At 36.6% G+C, this 24,474-nt stretch overlaps 1 protein-coding gene across 3 annotated transcripts in view; it reads left to right on the top strand.

Moving 5' to 3' along the window:
* Nucleotides 1-24,474, top strand: part of esrrgb (estrogen-related receptor gamma b) — a 37,219-nt gene that overhangs the window by 10,745 nt on the left and 2,000 nt on the right. For all 3 annotated transcript variants that reach the window (XM_073932344.1, XM_073932345.1, NM_001128678.2), the window contains 4 exons: nucleotides 7,606-7,961; nucleotides 12,494-12,610; nucleotides 18,909-19,013; nucleotides 19,266-19,448. In XM_073932344.1, coding sequence (XP_073788445.1) covers nucleotides 7,606-7,961; nucleotides 12,494-12,610; nucleotides 18,909-19,013; nucleotides 19,266-19,448 — 761 coding nt within the window. The remainder of the gene's footprint in view (nucleotides 1-7,605; nucleotides 7,962-12,493; nucleotides 12,611-18,908; nucleotides 19,014-19,265; nucleotides 19,449-24,474) is intronic.

Here is a 24,474-nt window from a genome sequence, read left to right as displayed (position 1 = left end):
TATGTTCTATATTTTATGAAAGTATATTATGTATACATGCTTATTAAAAAATCAAGAAAAAAGGTTGCTGATCACAATCAAACCAAGATCACTGAGATGACTTTCCTGTTAGAATAAAAAAAAAATAGTTTTAACTTTGTTTCTGGGTTTTTAAAAGCACCAATGATAAGAAAGTGTTTGATGATTTCCATTTCCATTTATGCATTTGGCAGATTTACGCTTTTATGCCAAGTGACCAAATTTTACCTTTCCTGGGAATCGAACCCAAAACCTTTCGTTGTTGTATAGCTGGTTTTATATTCACACATTCAGACTTTCTTCATAATAATATAATTTACATTGGATGCGTGATCTTATGCAGTCTATGCAAATAGAAAAGATAAGATATACAGTTTGCGGTAATACTGAAAAATTTGACATCTGGCAACCCTTCCTTTTACACTTTAAAAATAAAAATAATACATAAATAAGCATGTATATATGTATGTGTATATGTATGCAAGTATATAGCTGGCTTATTTTCCCTGCCCCTGGCATAGTTATGAATTGAGAGTGTTTTTTTTTTTTTTTTTTTAAATATATATTATTTATTTTCTACTGTTGTACCCTTTGAGTATTTGTATTTATTTACTCTCTGTACTGTTGTTTTTTTGTTTGTTTGTTTGTTTTTCCTTAATGCATGAATATGTAATTATATTGTTTTATTCAGAGAGAAAGAAAACGTGAGCAAAATTGTATTCTACCACCACATTGGAGCAGTTGATGTCCAATGATTCTGTGTATCTGATGCTGTATCTCTCTGACTAACATATTTCAATAAAAAACAGAGTTAAACCATAATAATATAATTTCAAAAAGTGTTCTTTGCTAATCCCGATATTTAGAACTTGCAAAAAACATTTTTTTTCACATTTTCTTGTTGTTTTGTTTGCAAATTCTAAAGAGTGCAATCATATAAGCAGCCAATGACTCAAATAATGAGTCAAAAAAATTGTTGTTATATCATTTTTAAGTCATACTTGAATGTGATTTCAGACCGAATATCCATGTAAAGCAATATAGGGAGCGTGTCACAAGTTGTCACTGAACAAATGTGTGAATATAAAACCAACATTACCTTAATAAACCTTTCCATTCCTACACACTTAACACTTGTATTAACCCAACACAAGATCAAATATGGATCAACTCAGCAGTTGAGTTAAAAACTGTAATTTAAATTTAGGGTAAAAAATTATATTTATCCATATCTGTCTCAACATTATTAATGCAACCTAGCTTTTTTTGTTTTTAGAGTGTAGTGCCATGCTCTACTAAGAAGAACTTATGTACATTTAGCCATTTAGCAGACGCTTTTGTCAAAGCGACTTACAATTAAGGAGGCATTAAGGCTGGGCGATATGGATGGAAAATTCAATCTCGATAATTATTTTCTATTTTGAACAATAAATATATATATACACACACACACACACACATATATATATATATATATATATATATATATATACGTATATATATATAAATAAGTTGTTATGCTTCCAGGTTTAAAAGTGAACCGACGCCACAAAAATTAGAGGGTCACTTAAATGGGACAACATATTTTAGGCCGATAAATTTTCAGTGGTGGAAAATTCTGTGCATCTCTAATATTAACACACTTTTAGATTCCCACTGTTGCACATTTCTGCTGCGTGATTGGCTTGTAGATCAATATTGAGTAAAACAAAAAAGTGCAGTGCTTATCATTGTTATTGACATAAATTTTATCGCGATTTGTTATAATATCTTTTATTGGCTCAGTCCTAGGAGGCATTCACAAGCAATTCACACTAAAGAAATGCTAATTATCTGAAGGAACTGTTAGTGCTCAGAGAATTAGGTGATAGAGTTAGAAGGGGGGAATGTTTTTTTTTTTTTTTTTTTTTTAGAGAGAAGAGTGGTCATACAGGTGGTTTGTCAAACCCACTCACCTGTGCGAAGTTCACTACATAAATGCACAATTTTTATTTATTTAGTATTATTTTTTTTTGTATATTTATACACAGAGCAGGGGTGCCCAAACTATTTCTTATGAAGGGCCAAAAAACAAACTTGATTGAGGGTGTTGGGCTGAAGATATGCCAAACATTATTAAAGTTGCCATTGGTGATTTCCTAATTTATTTTAAAATAACTAAAACATTTCTTTATATTAATTAATGCAGTTTATATTTTAAAATATTTTATATTTTAAAATTCATTTTCAACTTATTACAGATACAGAAAAAAATCTAATTTATAACAGAATGGAGTTACATTAGTCAAGCTGCACATGTTTTTTTGCCTTGATTTGCTCTGTTAAAGGCAATTACCCCAACCCTCCCCATCATTCTCCCTCTCTTCTCATGTGGGATTGTGGGCCAAATCAAAGGTTACCATGGACTATTTTTGGCCCTAGTTTAGACATTTCTGATGTAGAGTGATTGTAAGAATGTGTCTGGTGCAAAAACTGGGGCAAGTGTCATTAAAAAGATGAAAAAGTGTCTTTCCTACAGGTGGTTTGTCAAGCCCACTCACCTGTGTGAAACTCACATTTTAAATGCACATTTTTTGTTTTGTTATATATATATATATATATATATATATATATATATATATATATATATATATATATATATATATATATATATATATAGAGTGATTGTAAGGATGTTTCGGTGCAAAAACTGGTGTGTCGGTTAAAAAGGTAAAAGAGTATTTCTACAGGGGTTTGTCAAGCCCACTTACCTGTGCAAAGTTCACTTCATAAATGCACAATTTCTTTATATATATATATATATATATATATATATATATATAGTGTGATTGTAAGGATGTTTCTGGTGCAAATATTGGTGTAAGTGTCGGTTAAAAAGGCGAAAGAGTGTGTTTCTACAGGTGGTTTGTCAAGCCCACTCACCTGTGCAAAGCTCACTTCATAAATGCACAATGTTTGGTTGGTTTTTAAATATTTAGAGTGATTGTAAGGATGTTTTAGGTGCAAAACTAGTGTAAAAGTCGGTTAAAAAAGTGAAAGAGTGTGTTTCTAGAGGTGGTTTGTCAAGCCCACTCACTTGTGTGAAGCTCACTTCATAAACGCACAATTTTAGTTTTGTTGTTTATGTATATGTATATATAGAGTGAATGTAAGAATATGTCCGGTGCAAAAACTGGTGCAAGTGTCGGTTAAAGACATGAAAGTTTGTGTTTCAACAGGTGGTTTGTCAAGCCCACTCACCTGTGCGAAGCTCACTTAAAAAATGCACAACTTTTGTTTAGTTTTTTGTACTGAGAGAGTGATCATAAGGATGTTTCTGGTGCAAGTGTCGGTTAAGGTGAAAGAGTGTGTTTCTACAGGTGGTTTGTCAAGCCCACTCACCTGTGCGAGGCGCATTCAGAATTATTATTGTTTTGTAGTTGTCATGTTGTGAAGTGCGGGAGAGAAAAGAAGAGAAGTACCATCCACAATTGATCAATCTGATGAACAGAGTTTGGGAAAATGATGACTCAAAAATGATGGAGTTAGCTGTAGTGTGAACTCTCACTTTAAAAGTGTTGAGAAACTAGGGGAAGAAAAAAATCACAAATGTAATCCTGCTGTATATTTATGTAAGAATTGAGGCAGAGCGCTTTAATAAGCACACGTTCTGGCAGCGTTTACTGACCGTCTTACAGCAATAGGATTTGAAATGTGTGATGGAGTCACAGGTAATTCCTCTGGATCCCAGACAAAAATCCTGATGGGCTTTAAGATCACGTTACTGGCTGCTGCAGCAGGGTGTGTGTGTGTGTGTGTGTGAGTGTGTGTGTGTGAGGGATAGAACAGGACAGGTGTGTTCAGGTGCTGTGTATGCTGTAAACACCACACCTGACATGGTGGGAAATCTGTAGTTGTGCTGATAAAAAGGAAAACCAGGGCACTAAAGTTGCCGTTCTGTCAGATTTCAGCTCGTTTCAGCTTTTTATGCATTGTAAAACCTGGTGAATTTGCTGTAAAAATCGCAAAAAGTTGGTTAGAACTATGTTTCAGTTAACCATGGTTAATAAAAATACCTTCATGGTAAACAAAAACTGTTTGTAGAGCATGCACAGCGTGACCTACACGAGGACAAAACATCATCAGGGTAACACATGTGATAGTAAAACCTTTACTCTACGAAAAGTATTAAAGTAAAAGAGTAATATTATTGCAGTTTAAAATGGCTGTTTTCTATTGAAATATATTATAAATGTATTCTATTCCACTGATGCCTGAGTTTTCAGTAATATTATAATGCATCACAGCCAGGAATAAATTACATTGAAATACATTCAAATAGAAGACAGTAGATTTAAATCTAAGGGTTTCTGAGCATCATAAGCACATTAAAATGATTTCTGCAGTTGATTCTATACGTGGGAATCACTATCAAAACATATTTTAAACACATTTGTTTTATGTTGTTTATACTGTAATTGTTTAAATCAGCCAAATCGATGAATGCCAAAGAGCTTTTACAGACTTTCAAACGTTTATGCTCATAAAGTAGGGAAAGTTCAAGAAAATGGAAGAAAAGGTGGCATGTAATAAACATTTATTCAGGACATCCATGTGACCAAACTTTTTTTTTAACAAGAGGATTTGTTTGAGATTATATACAGGCCTAGCTATGTGCATTAAATGTTAATGTGTCACATTTACAAAATCCAGAAGAACATAAAAAAACGTACACTGTCTTGTAATTGCTGCAATGAAATCTCCATATCGTTCTGTGATAATCCATGTCTTTACTGGCATTTCTGCGTTATAAACAACCGTAACATTAACATATAGATGTGCAGCAGTGTTGTTTTTTGGTAATCATCGACAGAACAAAAAAGAAATGCATCTCTTAAGAGCAAATTAAGTTTTTGAACCACACTATAGTAAAGTGTATAGCGCAGCTCTTTGTTAATGAATGCAACAGAATACTGGTCATTTGATCAACTGTAATAAATACTGTAACGCTAGTGTAAACTGTGGTGCATTGTGATGGTGTATAATTATAAAAATGTAGCCTATTGGATAATTTATATCTAGGTGTGTTGTACAATAATTAATGAGTATCCTTCAAAACACTATAGTTGTAATGGCGATCTATTTCTTCTAGTTCTCCACCATTTCCAAAGGGACTCGGCACAAAGGATTTTACGTGTAAAACCACAAACTTGCAATGCAACAGTTTACTTTACTTTTCGTTTGTCAGGAACAACAACAATCAAAAAACAAACAGAAGACCGTAGTAGTAGTAAAACTTTATTGTCCTTGACAGGAGATTTGTTATGGGCATCGCCATATTGCTGCAAACACTCACTAAAACAAGCAATAAAAACAATAGAAAATACAACAATTACAAAATTTATAGTGCTAAATTAAGATATACTCTTATTAAATAAACCCACTGACACAGATACAAAGGATTTCTTATAGCGGTTTAACCTACACTTTGGGACTCTATATCTTCTACCAGAGGGAAGCAGTTCGTACTGTGGAAACAAAAAATGAGTTGGATCTTTTACAATCCTTTCCACCTGATTGAGGACACAGTTCTCTTATAAAACTTGAGGATTAAAATATTCATCGTGCCCGACAATTTTCCATGCTGTCTTTCAGAGATGCATCAGTTTAGATTTACACTGAACAGATAGGTTGCCAAACCACACTGCCATACCTGGCAATGCTTTCCAGAACTGTTTTATAAAACAACATCATGAGCTTCTTATTTACTCCAAAAAGACGCAACCTCCGTGAAAAATACAATCTCTGTTGTAAACGAGAACAAACCCACTCAATGTGTGTTTTCCATGTGAAAGAATTGTCGATGTAAATGCCCAAGTACTTACAGGTTTCTGACTGAGTGATACACTGAAAAAAAATATTCAGAGATGACTCCTTGGATTTACTCAATTTTTTTATGTAAGGTGGTTGTAAACAATTTATTTGTGTTGAATTTAAACAAACAAATTAAGTTGAACATTATTAAACTTAATTTGTTTGTTTATATTCAACACAAATAAATTGTTTGTAACAGTTCTGCATGCAACACTTTTTTCAGTGTAGGATGGTCATGTACAACCACTTGACGATTGTCATTTACACTTTTCCAAGCTTCAATATAAAAAATGGTTTTGAAGAACGGTCAACAAGCCCCTTCCTTCTTTCCCCTTTATTTTCCCTGTTGCTTACGCATACATATGACATATGGCATTATTGAGCATATGAAACGTCATGTACATAATATAATATACTAAAAAATACACATTAAATGCTGTATTAAATAGCAATAACTATATATCTCAATACAAATAATATAATATAATTGAAAAATATTGGAAATCTCCTAGTGCTCTTAATGGTTATAGTACTTACTATAATAGCTATCTACTGCCTCGATGACTGGCAAATATATTTGAGCTCGGTAGAAAACTCGTCCCTCTTCATGATATAAGGATCATGCCCAGTTATGTGGTTATCTTTTTTGAAATATGCTATACATTGCACAAACCATTCAGTTTTTACTTCCTGCCCTTTATCTGAATTTCACGCATCACCAGAACCATATGATTGAAAACAAGCTACTGTATAGTGTCGAGTGTGACATGATCCTTCGGAAATCATTTTTATGTGCTTATGACGCTCAGGAAAGCTTTGTTATTAACAATAATGTCAAAAAAAGTTATGCTGCTTACTTATTTTGGGAAATTTTTCAAAACCATAGATTTTCCCTTTTACATTTTGATAAATATAATAACTTATTGTAACATAATATAATGATGCTGAAACCAAATACTGACCCCAATCTTTAGTAGTAATGTAAAATCCCGATAAAAGCTGATTCCAGCGACGTTCCAGGGACAGAAGAGTCTTCGCTGAGGCCATCTTCCTGCCTAAACCAAGGCGAATGAAGCTCTGCACAAGACTTTTGGCCAGCGGAGAAATTAAAATGGTCGTGCCCAACTGAGTCTGGTTCCCTCAAGGTTTTTTTTTCTTCACTCCCATCAGGTGAAGTTTTTTTTCCCTCTCCGCTGTCGCCACTGCCTCGCATGGTTCAGGATTGGTAGAGCTACGCATCGATGAATTGGCTCTTCAGTGTTTGAACTCTCAGTAATGATTAAATCACACTGAACTGAGCTAAACTGAACTGAACTGAACTTAAACACTAAAACCTGAACCACACTGTTCCAGTTACTATGACCATTTATGTGAAGCTGCTTTGACACAATCTACATTGTAAAAGCGCTATACAAATAAAGCTGAATTGAATTGAATTTAATTGATTATAAACTGACTGTTATATATAAAAACACAACTTTAATACAACTTCCTTCATTCATTCATTTTTCTAGAAACTACTTAGTAAAATATGCCCTTTCATCAGGATTAAAATAAATCAGTAGAAATGAGATTAAAACTATTATGTTGAAAAATGTGTCGAAAAAAAATCTCCATTAAACAGAACTTGGTGAAAAACGATCAAAAAGGATTCAAATTGAATTTAACAGGGTTAATAATTCTGACTTCAACTGTATATGTTTAAAAATGTCTCTCTTTTGTTTATTTCTAAAGCTTCATGGACATGATGTCATTCAGCGGACACTGTCCCCCTTATATTAAGACCGAACCGTCCAGTCCGTCCTCACTGTCAGATAGTCTGACCCAGCACAGTCCCGGAGCCTCATCAGACGCCGGGAGCAGCTACAGTTCAGGACCTAAAGGAAACCTGGCAGGCCTGGACTCTCCGGCATCGTACCTGCGCAGTGCCCCCTGCAGGCTTCTGGAGGAAGCGCAGGCGAAGGGTGAATACGGGCTGAGCTCAGGCCCCAAACGTCTGTGTCTGGTGTGTGGAGATGTTGCGTCTGGATTCCACTACGGGGTGGCTTCATGTGAGGCCTGCAAAGCATTTTTCAAACGCACCATCCAAGGTTAGGAGTTTTTTGAACTTTAAAATGTGCATTTTTTATGCAATGTTTGACATAATCTTAACTGAAACATGAAGAGAGGGTGGGACATAGAGTAGCTCCTCCCTTTTAAAAAAAAACCAGCCAATAGTGTTTTGTTTAATCACAGCTTTGTCAGTGAGAATGGTTGAGCTCAAGCACATTAACTGAAAAGCAAACAAGAAGTGTATTGAAGGGGGCGGGGCATGTCAGATACTAGAGAGCATGTGATTGGTGAAGATTTGATGAGAAACTGAAATATCAGGTGACAGGGGAAAAAAACATTGATCCATTTCAAGATCTTTTAAACACAAATTTTGTCACTGTTTTGGAATACACTAGCTAATATATATCCTTAAAACTAACAAACTGAAACGAACACCTACAATTTTTAGACATCTACGTTTTTCATTTAAAATTGTAATTTTTGTGTTTTTATCATTTTATATATATCTTTGTTTTTTTATTGTTGATTAAGGCCCAATCCCAATTCTATTTTTGTACCTCTTCCCCTCTTCCTTGGCCCTTGAAACAGAGTGTGAAGTGAAAGGGCTTCAAAATTACCCCTAAGAATTGGGACAGCACTACAGCACCTGCACACGTCATTATATGTCATCGTGATCTCCTTTTTCATATGAGATCAGATGATCGTAACAGCTGTAGTTATTCCAGTTGTGCTATTTTTGGGTATTTATCTTCAGGAAATCAATGAAGGCATATAATTTACACCCTGGCCATATTCATCTTTGTAAACACAAAAAAAACAACATTAACATTATAGACGACACTGTAAAAAGCTCATTCTCAGCCATTAGACATTACTGACAGGGTATTCGAGTGTCATCGAGTGTCAGAATGTTGTGGGTCTGCTGTACAGCAGTTATGATTAGAGATTTTAGATAGCGAAATTTAGCTGGTTTTATTTTAGCTTTTTTTTTTTAGAGCATGATGGTAAAACATGAACATGGTTATAAATATATTAAAACGTGTTTGTTTTTTGTAAAAATTCGTAATAATGACAAAAATACTAATTTGTGCATCTCTTTACTTGTGGGTGCAGCTCTGGCAGGTGTATTCTGGGAAATTTTCTTACCCCTTGGTTTTGAGTGTGGTCCTAAAAAATCTTCATTCGAATGGGTAACTAGCCCTTCCCCTTAGCCCTACACTTTCAAGCTAAAGAGAAAAGGGGAAGGGCTAAAAAGTAGAATTGGGATTGGGCCTTAGTCTTTAAATGGTTTTACATTTATTTTGAGCTATTTTAGAGCTTCAGCTTATATTATATGAAAATTATGATTTTTTAAATTAAATTTTTAATTGAGTTATCTTACACTACCGGTCAAAAAGTTATTTATAATTTTTAACATTAGTATATTATATATATATTTTTTAAAGAAGTCTCTTCTAAAATAAGACAAAAATTAAATTGATAAAAATTATGAAATATTATTTAGGAATTATTAAACAAACATTTATTGATCATTAAACCAGCACATTAGATAGATTTCTGATGGGGGCGGGGAATGAACATATTTATTACTAAATATGTTCATTTGGAGCTGTTTTATTGTAAATAAACAAGTGGTCAGTAATATGTTTTATTACTATTATTTTACAAAAGAAAAATAAATATATACATTAGCAGTAAATACATTAGCAAACAGTTCAGCTTATTAAAATTAATAGCTGTTATAATGAAATAGAATCAAGCTATCAAATCTCATTAGCCGTTTCTTCACTGTATAACTTACACATTCTGATTAAAGAGCAGCGAATGAATCTCTCATTTATTTAGATTTTTTTCTGTTTGATTACATTAAATAACTGGTGTCACTTTAAAATGCACACATCTAGCAATATAATGAAGGCATTCAACTGCTTCCCTAACTTTTTATGCTCATTTAAGATGAAAAAACACCAAGATCGACATCTTTAGATATTATTATTATTTATGTGTATATGTCTGTTTAAACACGCACCCAAAAGCCAGACTTTCGCTGCGCTTCAAATTGCATGTGCAGAATCCGTTTAGCAAACAGCGTCTATTTATCACTATGCATCATTATATAACCGTTTTGAGAATTTCATAGGAGGTGTGACGGCACTTTTAATAAAAAGGAAGGGGTATCGTGCCGTTTTTATACTTATTTCAAAGTGTTTTCTTGCCTAAACAAAGTGAAAGCACAGAAAAGACTCACATTTAAAAGCAGGGGCGGCCCCTGGTAGTTTGGCGGTATGGTTTGCATTTAGAGAGGTTCAGCTCTTTAATGTTTCTTACCACCCTTCAGAAAGAGACTGAAAATACAGGAGTAATATACCTTTACGGGATGATAGCGGGATAGAACTGTAAAATACGGGAGAATCCCTGGGAAAAATGGGAGGGTTGACAGGTATGACTAGATATCGCATACAGACTGTGTGTGTGCGTCTATAGCGCCACCACATTTGTACAGACTCCCAGGACCAAAGTCATTCAACCGCACTAGTCAAGACTAAAGCCAATGTGAAGATGCTGGACTTTAGTGCTGCGTACGGGTGTAGTATTGAGCAAACAAAGAAAACAACGCATAAAAGCAGAACATTTCTTAGGGTAGATTTAGTTTTTTACGATTTTCTGTATGTTATGAACTTTTGTGCTCAACAAGTATTAATGATAATACAGTTAGTAGCACCAACTTGCACTTAATACCAGGCTTATGCTTGCTTTGTTGTATTAAATCAGCAAATGTAACGGAGGCCAGCTAGTGAAGTGCTGTGCAGGTAAACAGAGCAACTGACTCTCATGCTGAAGGTTGCCGGTTCGATCCCAGCTAGGAGTGGGTTGGGTGGTGTAGGACCGGCAGGGTTACATTGGTGGTGTGACCCAGAGGGGAGTGAGGTTTAGGGGGGATGAGTGTAGAGGCCACGGTCTTTAGCTTTCTTGTTAGAGCAACTGACTTCCATGCGGAAGGTTGCCGGTTTGATCCCAGCTTGGAGCAAGTTGGGTGGTGTAGGACTGGCGGGGTTACACAAACAATGTAAATGAAACATGACAGCAAGATGCTGCAATGCTAGAAACTTGTATTATTGTCGGCTAAGAGAACGAGTCGTTACGGAGATTCATTCACCAACGAATTGCTCCCTCCGTTAGAATGAGAAGTGAAGCGGGAGAGGGGGGTGTGATCAGATTAGATCGGATTAGATCACATTTAACAGGGAGGGAGGATAATACATTTCCATACACACAAACACACGCTCTTTGTCAGCGATGCCCGTGCGGTCACTGATCCATCGATGTAGAAAAGTGATGTAAAATTATGATTTTCATAATTTAAAAAAATATTTGCATACTGACCAGCAGGAAAACTCCAGATCATAGATATATATATATATAAGGGATGTAACAAAATTGTAAATACCGTCATACCTCAATAGCAATTTCTTTCAATATTACCGTGGTTGTGACTCAATAAAATCATAGGTCTTTTGGTGGAAAGTTTGCTCAAGCGAATGGGAGGTAGCGGAAACTACAATTCTCATCAGCCTAGATGCAGCATCATAGATCCAGTAATGCAGAAATGGAGGGTGCTGCTAGTAGTGGCAAAGAAAAACAGCTAAAAATGGTCAAACCTAAAGCGGGTTTTAAATCAGATGTGTGGAAGCCTTTCAGTTTCTCTCTAAAAAGAAACAAGAAAGAAGAAACGGTGACAGAAAAAAGGGTATGCAGGCACTGCCAGACTGTGTTGAAATACAAGTCGGGAATACGACTAACATGATGGGGATTCTTTTAGCAGAACACAGCACACTGCTCAGATTAATGGAGACATTGACTTGTACCACCAAGAGACCTCTATCTCACTCATGGCTTGTCCTTTCGAGTGGTATTTTTTTTTTTTACGTGGTTTAATATTTTTTGATATCAAAATTGAATAATTTAAGTTCCTGTTTGAAAGTTTACAAATAGATAATTTGTATGTCATTGATCTGTTCAGTGTTGAGGTAACCTAAACATTCTAGCACTTTTTTTGAGTCTCTTCAATAGTTTTGTTTTTCCTTTAAATGATTCAATAAAAAACGTACCGTGCCATTCATACCGAGGTATTACCGTATCATGAAATTCTGATACTGTTACATCCCTAATATATATATATATATATATATATATATATATATATATATATATATATATATATATATATATATATATATATATATATATATATATATATATATATATATAAATGTATGTGTGTATATCTCTGGCTCTGGATGGCCACAGTCCTCTGCTGCACCTTGGTCCCAAATTCATTTCAAAGGAGCGCTACCCTGTAAAATGGCGGCTCTATTGACGCATTCCTTTCAATCTTCCTACATCAAATGTAAATATCCATGGTTTCTACACACTTTTGTTTACATGCCTTGTAATACACTCTCTAATGATGTCTAGTGTGCTGCAGAATGGGAAATGTGTGTGTGTGTTAGTGATGTTTTTTGATGATTCTGGTCCTGATGTTGCGTGTGTGTATGTGTCTGTCCATCAGGTAACATAGAGTACAGTTGTTCAGTCAGCAGAGACTGTGAGATCACTAAACGCAGGAGGAAGTCCTGTCAGGCCTGTCGCTTCACCAAGTGTCTGTCTGTGGGGATGCTGAGAGAAGGTGAGAGTTCAATATTCAGTCATTTTTCTTCGGCCTAATCCCTTATTTATCAGGGGTCGCCACAGCGGAATGAACTGCCAACAATTCCAGCATATGTTTCCACGCAACGAATGCCCTTCCAGCTTTTAACCCAGCCTGGGAAACACCCATACACTCACACACGCTCATATACTATGGCTAATTTAGTTCATCCAATTCACCTATAGTGCATGTCTTTGGACTGTGGGGGAAACCGGAGCACCCGGAAGAACATGAGAACATGCAAACTCCACACAGAATTGCCAACTGACCCAGCTGGAACTCCAACCAGCGTACCGTATTGGCTTCCTGAGGCAGAGCGGGAGGACACACACACCAAGCAGCAGCAGGGGAGAGCTGCGCCAGTCACTGAATCCAGCGTATAGCTGTCCGCCACATTCTGTCTTTATTTTATGCAATGTGTTTGTCATAAAGTTATCTGTGGTTCAAGTGACTGCATTCTGTGTTTAGCTTTTCGCTTGTACGGTGGCTCTGAACTGTCTAAACACCTTTCAAAGAGCTTTTTTCGGATGCGAAAAGTGTAGAAAAGTGAACCTGGTTTGTTTCGTTTTTTTATGATGGACGAAAGTTTCGAAGACAGTTAGTCAAAATGGTTGACAACGAGAGGTCGAAATTATTTTTTAACATGCAAAAATTATGGACGAAAATTTCATATTCAGTGTGCAGTGACCTTTAGTCTGCTTTATACCATGATAATAAGTGCTGAATACTTGAGCTCATCATCATGATTTCTGTCCTGTAGGATGTAATGAAGACCACAACTCCCATGATTCCATACTTAATTACAGCCTTATGAAAAAAAACCTTTGTTTATTATGAATACATATACGCAGTATGTCATGGTGAAAATGACATGCTGCGCCTTTAAAAAAAGATTTTTAGAAAAAAATAGAGGGGTGCAAATTGAGAGTAAAAAACATACAGGCAAAATCGAATGAATTCCCGAACTGTCCTTTTAAGCGTTTTATTTTTACTGTGATCCATCAGGATTATTCTCATTATATTTTCATTACTGTAATAAACATATTTTTAAATTAAGATGAGGATAAGATAAATGCATTTTAAAGAATAAAGTTTATTTTAATTTAAAATGAAAATCTTTGAGTGGTTCAGTCTTCTGTGCAACCCCTGATGAATAAAGGGACAAAGCCGAATAAAATTTAATGAAAAAGAATGATTACAGGAAATTATATGTATATTTAAATGTGTATTGTGGTTGTAAATGCCTTTAATTCTCTTAAAGAAGCACTCCTTTTTTGGAAATAGGCTCATTTCAACTCTCCTAGAGTTAAACATTTGAGTTTTACCATTTTTGAATCCATTCAGTCAATCTCTGGCTCTGGCGCTTTAAGCTTAGCTTAGCATAGATAATTGAATCGGATTAGACCATTAGCATCTCATCAAAAATAACCAAAGAGTTTCTATAATTTTCCTTTTTATAGCATGACTTTCCTATAGTTATATTGTATGCCTTGGCTGCAGCAGGTGTAATGATGTTCTACTGTACCTGAAAATAGTCCCCAGTCCAGCAACAGCACTTTGTAATATCATTGCATCTGCTGCATGCATCGAAAGGCAGCAATGTTGCCTGATTATTATGTCAGAAAGAAAGTATAGCTATTAGCCATATCAACCTAGCAACTTTTCATTTCCCATCAGTCTTAGCACACAATGTAACTACAGAAGCATCAAATAGCAAAAATATGGAACATCTTTTAAAGGGAGATGCTAATGGTCTAATCCAATTCAATGATCTATGCTAAGCTAAGCTAAAAGTGTTCCTGTCAGACCCGGAGATCGGCTGAAGAGACTCAAAATTGGTTAAACTCATCTGTTTGACTCTCGAGGAGTTGTAACATGAGCTTATTTTCTCAAAAAGTGGAGTGTTCTTTGTAAAGCTTGACTTATTATGATGATTGTATTGTTTGTTGCTAGTCATTATTTGAGGTCAGCATTTTTATTCTCTGCATCAGAACGGAGCTGTTGTACCATTTACTGCTTTATACAAACAAATTGTTTAATTTCTTTCTTTTTTTGATGATGTGGGCAAGTTCTTGACAGGTTTTGTGAGGCTTTGACAAGTTTACAGACAATGGCACAATGTATTCAGCGCAGTAGATCTTTTGGTTTATTTTTCTGCGGAAGATTAAACACTCACATCATGGGCTTTTGGAAAACGCAGCTGTACTCTAGTGCTTTCATATACGCAGCCGCAAAACTAATAATTATATTCTTTTAAAAGTGAAATAGTCAGCAAATTGGCAAAGAGTGTTAGATTAGTGCAGGTGTGGAGCCGTATTATTGCTGCCCTCATTTTGTTTCAGTGCACCTGCTTTTTTAAAATGCTGCCAAAAAAAAGTATAAAGGCAAACAGAAAAAGTTGTTTCTCGTTTCAGTTGGCTGTTTATTTTAGTCTGTTTCATTATGCTTGTTCTACTTTGCAAACACGCTTTTTTCCCTGATCCCAAATCTGCATTATTAGATATGTAGAAATAAACTTCTTTTGTTTGTATATGATGCAAAATAAATTAAAGTAGTGGCCGAAAAACGTGTTATTATGCAATATAAATATATGAACATCATTATTAGATAAACTTGCTCGGGAAGTAAAGTCAAGACTTGGCATTATGTAATATGAGGCAATAAGTAATGTTATGCGATACACTCATCGGCCACTATTTTAGGTACACTTTACTAGTACCGGGTTGGACCCCATTTTGCCCTTTGAACTGCCTTAATCCTTTGTGGCTAAAGCTGCGTCCCAAATCGCATACTTATGCACTATTCTATGCCATTTTGTAGTATAAATAGTGTAAGTAGTGTGTTCACACTGAAAACTCTAAAAATAATAAGTGCTCTTTAATTACCCGGATGATGCACTCATTCAGCCGCTAAAATGAAGTGTGTAATGATGGACACTTCACGCACTCAACGACAGCAGGTTTGCTTACGTAGCGGAAGGGGCGAAGCTATTGGACGCACATGTTGAATAACTTTATTTATTTTGGATGGTGAAAGCAAAATTCTCCTACGAGAGTGATTATAGCGCCTCCTGATGGTGAATGCGGTTATACTCACGGCAGGTATTATTTGATAATTCTGTCGTTTATTTCACTGATTTGGCAACCGTCAAACGTCATCAGGGAAACGGTTTGAATTTCCGTTTAGTAAAAAAACATTAGTGTGCCATTTGGGGGACAACACTACATACATATACTATCCTGTTGAGTGTGTAAGTGCATAAGTACATAGTGCATGAGTGCATAGTGTATAGTGTGCCATTTGGGACGCAGCTATAGATTCAACAAGGTACTGGAAATAATCCACAGATATTTTGGTCTATATTGACATGATAACATCACACTATCATGCTGCAGATTTATCAGCTGCACATCCATGATGCAAATCTCCTGTTACACCACATCCCAAAGGTTCTTATTGGTTTGAGCTCTGGTGACTGTGGAGGCCATTTGAGTACAGTGACCTCATTGTCATGTTCAAGAAACCAGTCTGAGATGATTTGTGCTTTTTGACATGGTGCATTATCCTGCTGGAAGTAGCCATCAGAAGATGAGTACACTGTGGTCATAATGGGATGGACATGGTCAGCAACAATACTCAAGTGGCATTGACACAATGCTCAGTTGGTACTAATGGGCCCAAAGTGTGCCAAGAAAATATCCCCCACACCATTACACCACCACCAGCAACCTAAACTGCTGATAAAAGGCAGGATAGATCCATGCTTTCATGATGTCGATGCCAAATTCTGACCCTAACATTCAAAAGTCGCAGCAGACTCATCAGACCAGGCAACGTTTTTCCAATATTCTATTGTCCAATTTTGATGAGCCTGTGTGAATTTTAGCCTCAGTTTCCTGTTCCTAGCTGACAAGAGTGTGGCACCCTGTGTGGTTTTCTGCTGCTGTTCAGATTCAACATGTTGTGCATTTCAACTGCAGCAGATCGTCTTGACCATGTCACATGCCTAAATGCAGTTGAGTTGCTGCCATATGATTGGCTGATTAGAGATTTGCGTTAACAAACAGTTGCACAGGTGTACCAAATAAAGCGGCCGGTGAATGTAATGCTGTCAGAGAGTAATCTTTACACATTAATTTATACAGTTTAGATGAATATTTTTGTACTTTTTGGTTGCTTTAAAGATTAATATATAAATCATATTATTGCAATTGGGTTTAATATCATATCAAGTTGGGCGACGCGGTGGCGCAGTGGGTAGTACGGTTGCCTCACAGCAAGAAGGTCGCTGGTTTGAGCCTTGGTTGGGTCAGTTGCCATTCCAGTTTGCATGTTCTCCCCGTGTTTGTGTGGGTTTCCTCCGGGTGCTCCGGTTCCCCCCACAAGCCCAAAGACGTGGTATAGGTGAATTGGGTAAGCTAAAATTGACCGTAGTGTATGTGTGTGAATGAGTGTTTGTGGGTATTTCCCAGTGATGGGTTGCGGCTGGAAGGGCATCCGCTGCGTAAAACATGTGCTGGATAAGTTGGAGGTTCATTCCGCTCTGGCGACCCCGGATTAATAAAGCAACTAAGCTAAAAAAAAAGAAAATGAATGGATGAATCATATCATGTATTTTCCTGTACTGGGTTGCAGCTGGAAGGGCATCCGCTGTGTAAAACAGATGCAGGAATAGTTGGCGGTTCCTTCCGCCATGGTGACCCCTGATAAATAAGGCACTAAGCCGAAAAAAAAATTAATGAATATTATAATAAATTGTAATAGGCATTATAATTAACATTATTTTTAGAATTGTAATTTACATTGTTATAGCCTTAAGTTACTGATGTGCCAATTAATAAACAAACAAACAAAAAATACATAGTTATTATGTTAGCTTGAGAAAGCCAACATACTGTTATGCTACTCTGTCTATGAAAACAAACGTATCTCCTCCTAGGCCGTTCATGCCACAAGGCCCAAATGTGGTCAAAATGTGCCTTCTGCATTCAAGATTGTTGCTATATCTCCTCATGCCTGTAAGACTTATTGTTTTTTTAATAAAAAATGTTAAATATTAAATTTTTATAATTTGGCCATATAAAAAAATTATACAAGCCCCAAATTTGGCCTAAAGCTGTATTAAGATGTTGTAGATTTTGTTGCTATATCTTTAAGGTTTATCAGACTTATAGTTTTCCAATAAGTAATTTTAAGCATTATTTTTCTTAAAATATGGCACTCCATATTTTTTACTGATATGGCAAGCCATTTTTGACTTAAACTCCGTATTTTTACTGATATGGCAAGCCATTTTTGCATGTATCACTTTCACACTTATTAAGCATTGTATTTTCAAAAAAATACAGCAAGCCATTTTTACATAATGTTCATTCCCTTAGTCCCTTTATTAATCTGGGGTCTCCACAACGGAATGAACCGCCAACTTATCCAGCATTTGTTTTACACAGCGAATGCCCTTCCAGCCGCAACCCAACACCAGGAATACATAATGTTCAAGTCCAGTTTTTGACACTCATAAAGACTGTCATAGAAACATCAGGGTTGATTTAGATCACTCATATTGCCAAGAAGCTTTGATGTATCATCACTAACCTGTCAAATGTCCCCATAGCAATAAAACAGTATAACCTAGCAACCATTTAAAAATGGCAATATCTCTACATCAGAACATTGTAGGCACCTGGGCATTGGTTTGTTTGACTCATGCTAGCAAATGGGACTTCCTGTGTACTATGCATGGTAACAATGATAATGGAAGCCAAGTGCTAATAACGATTAGCTACATGCTATGAATGATTATCTAAATGCAACAACATATGCTAGAAATGCCTACTAAGTATTAGCATTTGATCAAACATGTACTCGAGCATAGCAACCACCTAACAATGCCATAATTGTTTTAGCAACTGCCTAGCAACCACTTAGCAACCGCCACCGTGCTTTCTGCCAACTGCCATTCCTAGTCCTAGCGCAGTCACGTTGGCTTTCTTAAGCCAACATCAAAGTTTATCAATAAACTTTAAGTTCTAGTTAAGCTTACATCGCAATGCTTTTAATAATAACAACTTCAAAACTAAAAAATAGGTCTGGAATTTATACTTAAATCCTTTTATAATAATGTACATTGTAGTGCACTTTTTATTTTCTTTTTTAAACATTATTTAAATAAATAAATAAATATTTCTGACTGTCCAAACCTTTTTTAAATCAAATGGTGTTTTTGTTCTCATCCCAGAATGAGCATGAATTTTCTTCTGTGTGTGTCTGTCTCCAGGTGTGCGTTTGGACCGGGTTCGAGGAGGACGGCAGAAATATAAGAGGAGAATTGACTCCGATTCTAGTGTTTACCTCAGTGTGCCACTTCCTCACAGAAAACCAGGTACAAAGTTTCACTTCATTCAGAAACATCTGCCAACTATTCATTCATATATTTTCCTTCGGCTTAGTCCCGTTATTTATCAGGGGTCTATACTCTATACTCTTGAGAATATAACATGTCTGTTGTATTTTATCAGCATGCTCTGGTAGTGTTTTGCTTGCTCTGCAAAATAGTATTTAAATTTTCTTTCCAAAAGGAGCTGCATACTTTAATAACACAGTGTAAGAAAGCAGCATCTGTTCATTTGTTTAGTGTCCTGCAGCGCTCATGCTGAAAATAAGGTGGTGACGCTTCTGCTGGGGGCGGAGCCAGAGAAGGTGTGTGCCATGCCTGACCCCGCCCTCCCCGATAGTGACATCAAAGCCCTGACGACCCTGTGTGACCTCGCTGACCGAGAGCTGGTGCTGAATATCAGCTGGGCCAAACACATACCAGGTACAGAGATATACACACACAGATAGATAGATAGATAGATAGATAGATAGATAGATAGATAGATAGATAGATAGATAGATAGATAGATAGATAGATAGATAGATAGATAGACATATACACACAGACATATCTATACACTTGATTTTATTTACAGGCATTATCTTTACATATATTTTTACACATGTACACACATACATGCACACACAAAGAAACACAAAGAAACAAACACATATATGCATACATCCACTCACACACACACACACACACACACACACACATATATATATATATATATATATATATATATATATATATACACATGCACACACACACATATATACACTCACAAACGCACACATTTATACGCAGATGAATACAAACATCCACTGACATATCTATGCACACACACATAAACACACCCACATATATGCGCACACAAGAACACACCTATACACACACACTCACACACACACACACACACACTCACTCATAGACACAGTAACATTTATACACGTACACACATATGCACTTTATATAGGCACCATAAGTTTTTATATTCACACACACACATGTTTGTTTTTGTGAAAAGTGGGGACATTACATAGGTTTCCATTAATTTTATACTGTCCAAACCGTATATTATATTGCCCTTTTTTTATCTGCTGTTTGTTTTGGACACAGAGGGGTGCAGTACTGTTAGTTCAGATGAGATTGGGAAAACAGCTGTGTGTTGCTGTCAGAAACGCACACACACACACACACACACACACACACACACACACACACACACACACACACACACACACACACATACCTTCGGTGACACTAGCATTTGTTGGAATCACTATGAAACATCCATACACTGTCTCACACCCACACAACGGACAATTTAGCTTACCCAATTCACCTGTAGCGGACTTTTGGGGGAAACTGGAGTACCTGGAGGAAGCCCACGCCAACACAGGGAGTCATTGCAAACTCCACACAGAAATGCCAACTGGCCCAGCCAAGGCTCGAACCATTGACCTTCTTACTGTGAGCATTTACAAAAGGCATTTGCGCCCACGGATCTGCCGCTCACTGGATATTTCCTCTTATTCTAACCATTCTCTGTAAACCCTAGATATGGTTGTGCATGAAAATCCCAGTAGATCAGCAGTTTCTGAAATACTCAGTCCAGCCCTTCTGGCACCAACAACCATGCCAGGCTTAAAGTCACTTAAATCACCTTTCCTCCCTATTCTGATGCTCAGTTTGAACTGTAGCAGATCATCTTGATCATGTCTACGTGCCTAAATGCACTGAGTTGCTGCCATGTGATTGGCTGATTAGAAATTTGCGTTAACGAGCAGTTGGACAGATGTACCTAATAAAGTGGCCGGTGAATGTATATGTATGTATATATATATATATATATATATATATATATATATATATATATATATATATATATATATATATATATATATATATATATATATATTCTTTTTTGTCACAATGAGGTAGTCCTCATCCTCAAAGACACACACACACACACACTAAACTGGTCAGCACCTGTTTTGTGTTGATACTGACCTCTGTTGTAATGCTTACAAAACAAACCACAAAACCAGGTGTTTGTGTGTGTGTGTGTGCTCGCACGTGTGTGTGTGTGTGTGTGTGTGTGTGTGTGTGTGTGTGTGTGTGGTTCTCCATAACACGTGAATATTATTTGTCATAGTTTTGTGGACCCGATTACAGTATTTGGTAAATAAACAGAATTAGTTCTCATTTAAGCAGAGACAATGTGAGTGTTTATTACACACGAGGACACGCAATACAGACTAACTGTGTTTTTAATATAAGATTAATTAAAATTACTGCAAAAAATGTTTTAGAAATAAATATTAGACTTTTTGCTGACTTTAACTTTTTCATTCATTTATTCATTCATTTTCTTTTCGGCTTAGTCCCTTTATTATTTGGGGGTCGTCACAGCGGAATGAACCGCCAACTTATCCAGCACATGTTTTACGAAGCAGATGCCCTTCCATGTGCAAACCATCACTGGGAAACACCCATACACTATGATTCACACACATACATTATGGACAATTCAGCTTACCAAATTCACTTGGGAGGAAACCCACGCTAACACGGGGAGAACATGCAAACTCCACACAGAAATGCCAACTGACCCAGTTGAGGCTCAAACCAGTGACCTTCTTGCTGTGAGGCGACAGTGCTACCCACTGCGCCACCGCATTGCCCCTACAATATTTTTGTTTATTTATTTATGAAAACTGTCAAACATTACAGTATTTTTCTGCAGTAAAAATGTCTAAACATGCTTCCTGGAAATAAAACTATGCTAGAAGGAAGATCATTTATTCATTGCAGGAGATTTATTCTGCTGATTTCGATATATAGCAAGTATAATAATCTGATTATTAACTCATATTATTTCTCTTATTAATTTAATGTAATTAATTACCAATGGTTACATTTACAGGTTTGCATATTTTCTTGCATAGCAGTACTCATAATAATAATAATAATTATTATTATTATAACCATTTTAAAACAGGTCTGCATTTTATGTGTTTATGCTTTTAAGAAATTAAGTAAGTTTTTCAAATTCAAATAGTTTAATTTCTAATTTATTTAAATTTGTAAAATTTGACATCTTAATATATATATATATATATATGATATGATATATGATAAAAGTCTTGTCGTTGATCTCAGTTGTAAGAGAAGCAAATAATCACTTGACTTCTAGTTGGTCATTTGGAAAAGAAGTGGCAGAAGGTCGGTTTTTCTGATGAATCATCTGTTGAGCTGCATCCCAATCATCACAAATACTGCAGAAGACCAACTGGAACTCGCATGGACCCAAGATTCTCACAGAAATCAGTCAAGTTTGGTGAAAAAAAAATCATGGTTCGTGGTTACATTCAGTATGGGGGTGTGCGAGAGATCTGCAGAGTGGATGGCAACATCAACAGCCTGAGCTATCAAGACATTTGTGCTGCAAATTACATTACAAACCACAGGAGAGGGCAAATTCTCCAGCAGGATAGCGCTCCTCCTCATACTTCAACCTCCACATCAAAGAAGCAAAGAAGGTGAAGGTGCTCCAGGATTGGCCAGCCCAGTCACCAGGCATGAACATTATTGAGCATGTCTGGGGTAAAATGAAGGAGGCATTGAAGAAGAATTCAAAGTATGTTGATGAACTCTGGGAGTCCTGCAAGAACGCTTTCTTTGCCATTCCAGAAGACTTTATTAATCAGTGATTTGAGTCTGAGATGTATGGATGCAGTCCTCCAAGCTCATGGGAGTCAGACACAATATTCATTATTTTTCCACTGCAGCATGACTTTATATTCTATACTGTAAATTATTTCTGTTAAGTGACAAGACTTTTGTCTAAGCAAAGTCAGACCTTACTGTCCTAATGAAATCAGTAAAAATCAAGGCATGATCATATTTTATTTTGGTCAAATAAGTGTAATCTAGAGGCATTTTGCCTTTCATATAAGCCACTTCTAATACTGAATGATCAACTAGAAGTCAAGTTATTATTTGGTGTTTCTAAAACTTGGGCACATTTAATCCAAGGCATATGTGTGTGCATGCAGGTGTGTGTGTATTTAACATATAGATGAGTGGTGTTTTGTGTTCATGTCAACGATGCATTAGTGTGTATGTGTGTGTGCGTGACAACAGCTTTGTCTTTCCTCTGGCGTCTGAAGCTGGCTGTACAATAATAGATGACATCATTGATTTAAACAGCTGGGTGTTTTTCACTGGTGTTGTTTAAGTGTCACGATGCCCCTTTGGATCTGTTAACATGTTTCACAAATGTCGATGCGTAACTCAGTGTTCAGCTCTCAGATCAGCGCAGAGATCCAATCAGCTAATGAACGTCAGTCAGCTGATAAACATCACATCACTGCTGCTTTAATTAACTATAGAGGAGAAGGAGAGAGATTCAGCTGACACTGACACACACACATAACAATATATACACATACAGTGCATCCGGAAAGTATTCATAGCGCTTCACTTTTTCCACATTTTTTATTGTTTCAGGCTTGTTCCAAAATGGATTAAATTAATTTATTTCCTCAAATTTCTACACACAATACCCCATTATGACAATGTGGAAAAAAAAGAGTTTGTGAAATTGTTGCAAATTTATTAGAAATAATGAAAAATCAGATGTACATCAGTATTCACAGCCTTTGATCAATACTTTGTTGATACACCTTTGGCAGCGATTACAGCCTCGAGTCTTTTTGAATGTGGTGCCACAAGCTTGGCACATCTGTCTTTGGGAATTTTTGCCCATTCCTCTTTGCAGTACCTCTCAAGCTTTATCAGGTTTGATGGGAAGCGACAGTGTACAGTCATTTTCAGATCTCTCCAGAGATGTTCAATAGGATTTAGGTCTGGGCTCTGGCTGGGCCACTCAAGGATATTCACCAAGTTGTCATGAAGCCACTTCATTGATATTCTGGCAGTGTGATTTGGGTCATTGTCCTGCTGGAAGTTGAACCGTCGCCCCAGTCTGAGGTCAAGAGGTTTTCATTCAGGTTGTCTCTGTACATTGCTGCATTCATCTTTCCCTCTATCCTGACTAGTCGTCCAGTTCCTGCTGTCCTAAAAAACATCCCCACAGCATGATGCTGCCACCACCATGCTTCACTGTAGGGATGGTATTAGCCTGGTGATAAGTGGTGCCTGGTTTTCTCCAATTGTAACGCCTGGCATTCTCTCCAAAGAGTTCAATTTTAGTCTCATCAGAGCAGAGAATTTAGTTTCTTATGGTCTGAGAGTCCTTCAGATGCCTTTTGGCAAATTCCAGGCGGTGAGTGGCTTCCGTTTGGCCTCTCTACCAAACAGGCCTGACTGGTGGATTGCTGCACAGATGGTTGTCCTTCTGTAAGGTTCTCCTCTTTGCACAGATAAAAGCTGGAGCTCAGACAGAGTGACCATCGGGTTATTGATCACCTCCCTGACTAAAGCCCTTCTCCCCACG

The sequence above is a fragment of the Danio rerio genome, chromosome 20, assembly GCF_049306965.1.
Source record: "Danio rerio strain Tuebingen ecotype United States chromosome 20, GRCz12tu, whole genome shotgun sequence".
NCBI lineage: Eukaryota > Metazoa > Chordata > Actinopteri > Cypriniformes > Danionidae > Danio > Danio rerio.
This window is presented reverse-complemented; position numbering and strand designations above follow the sequence as displayed.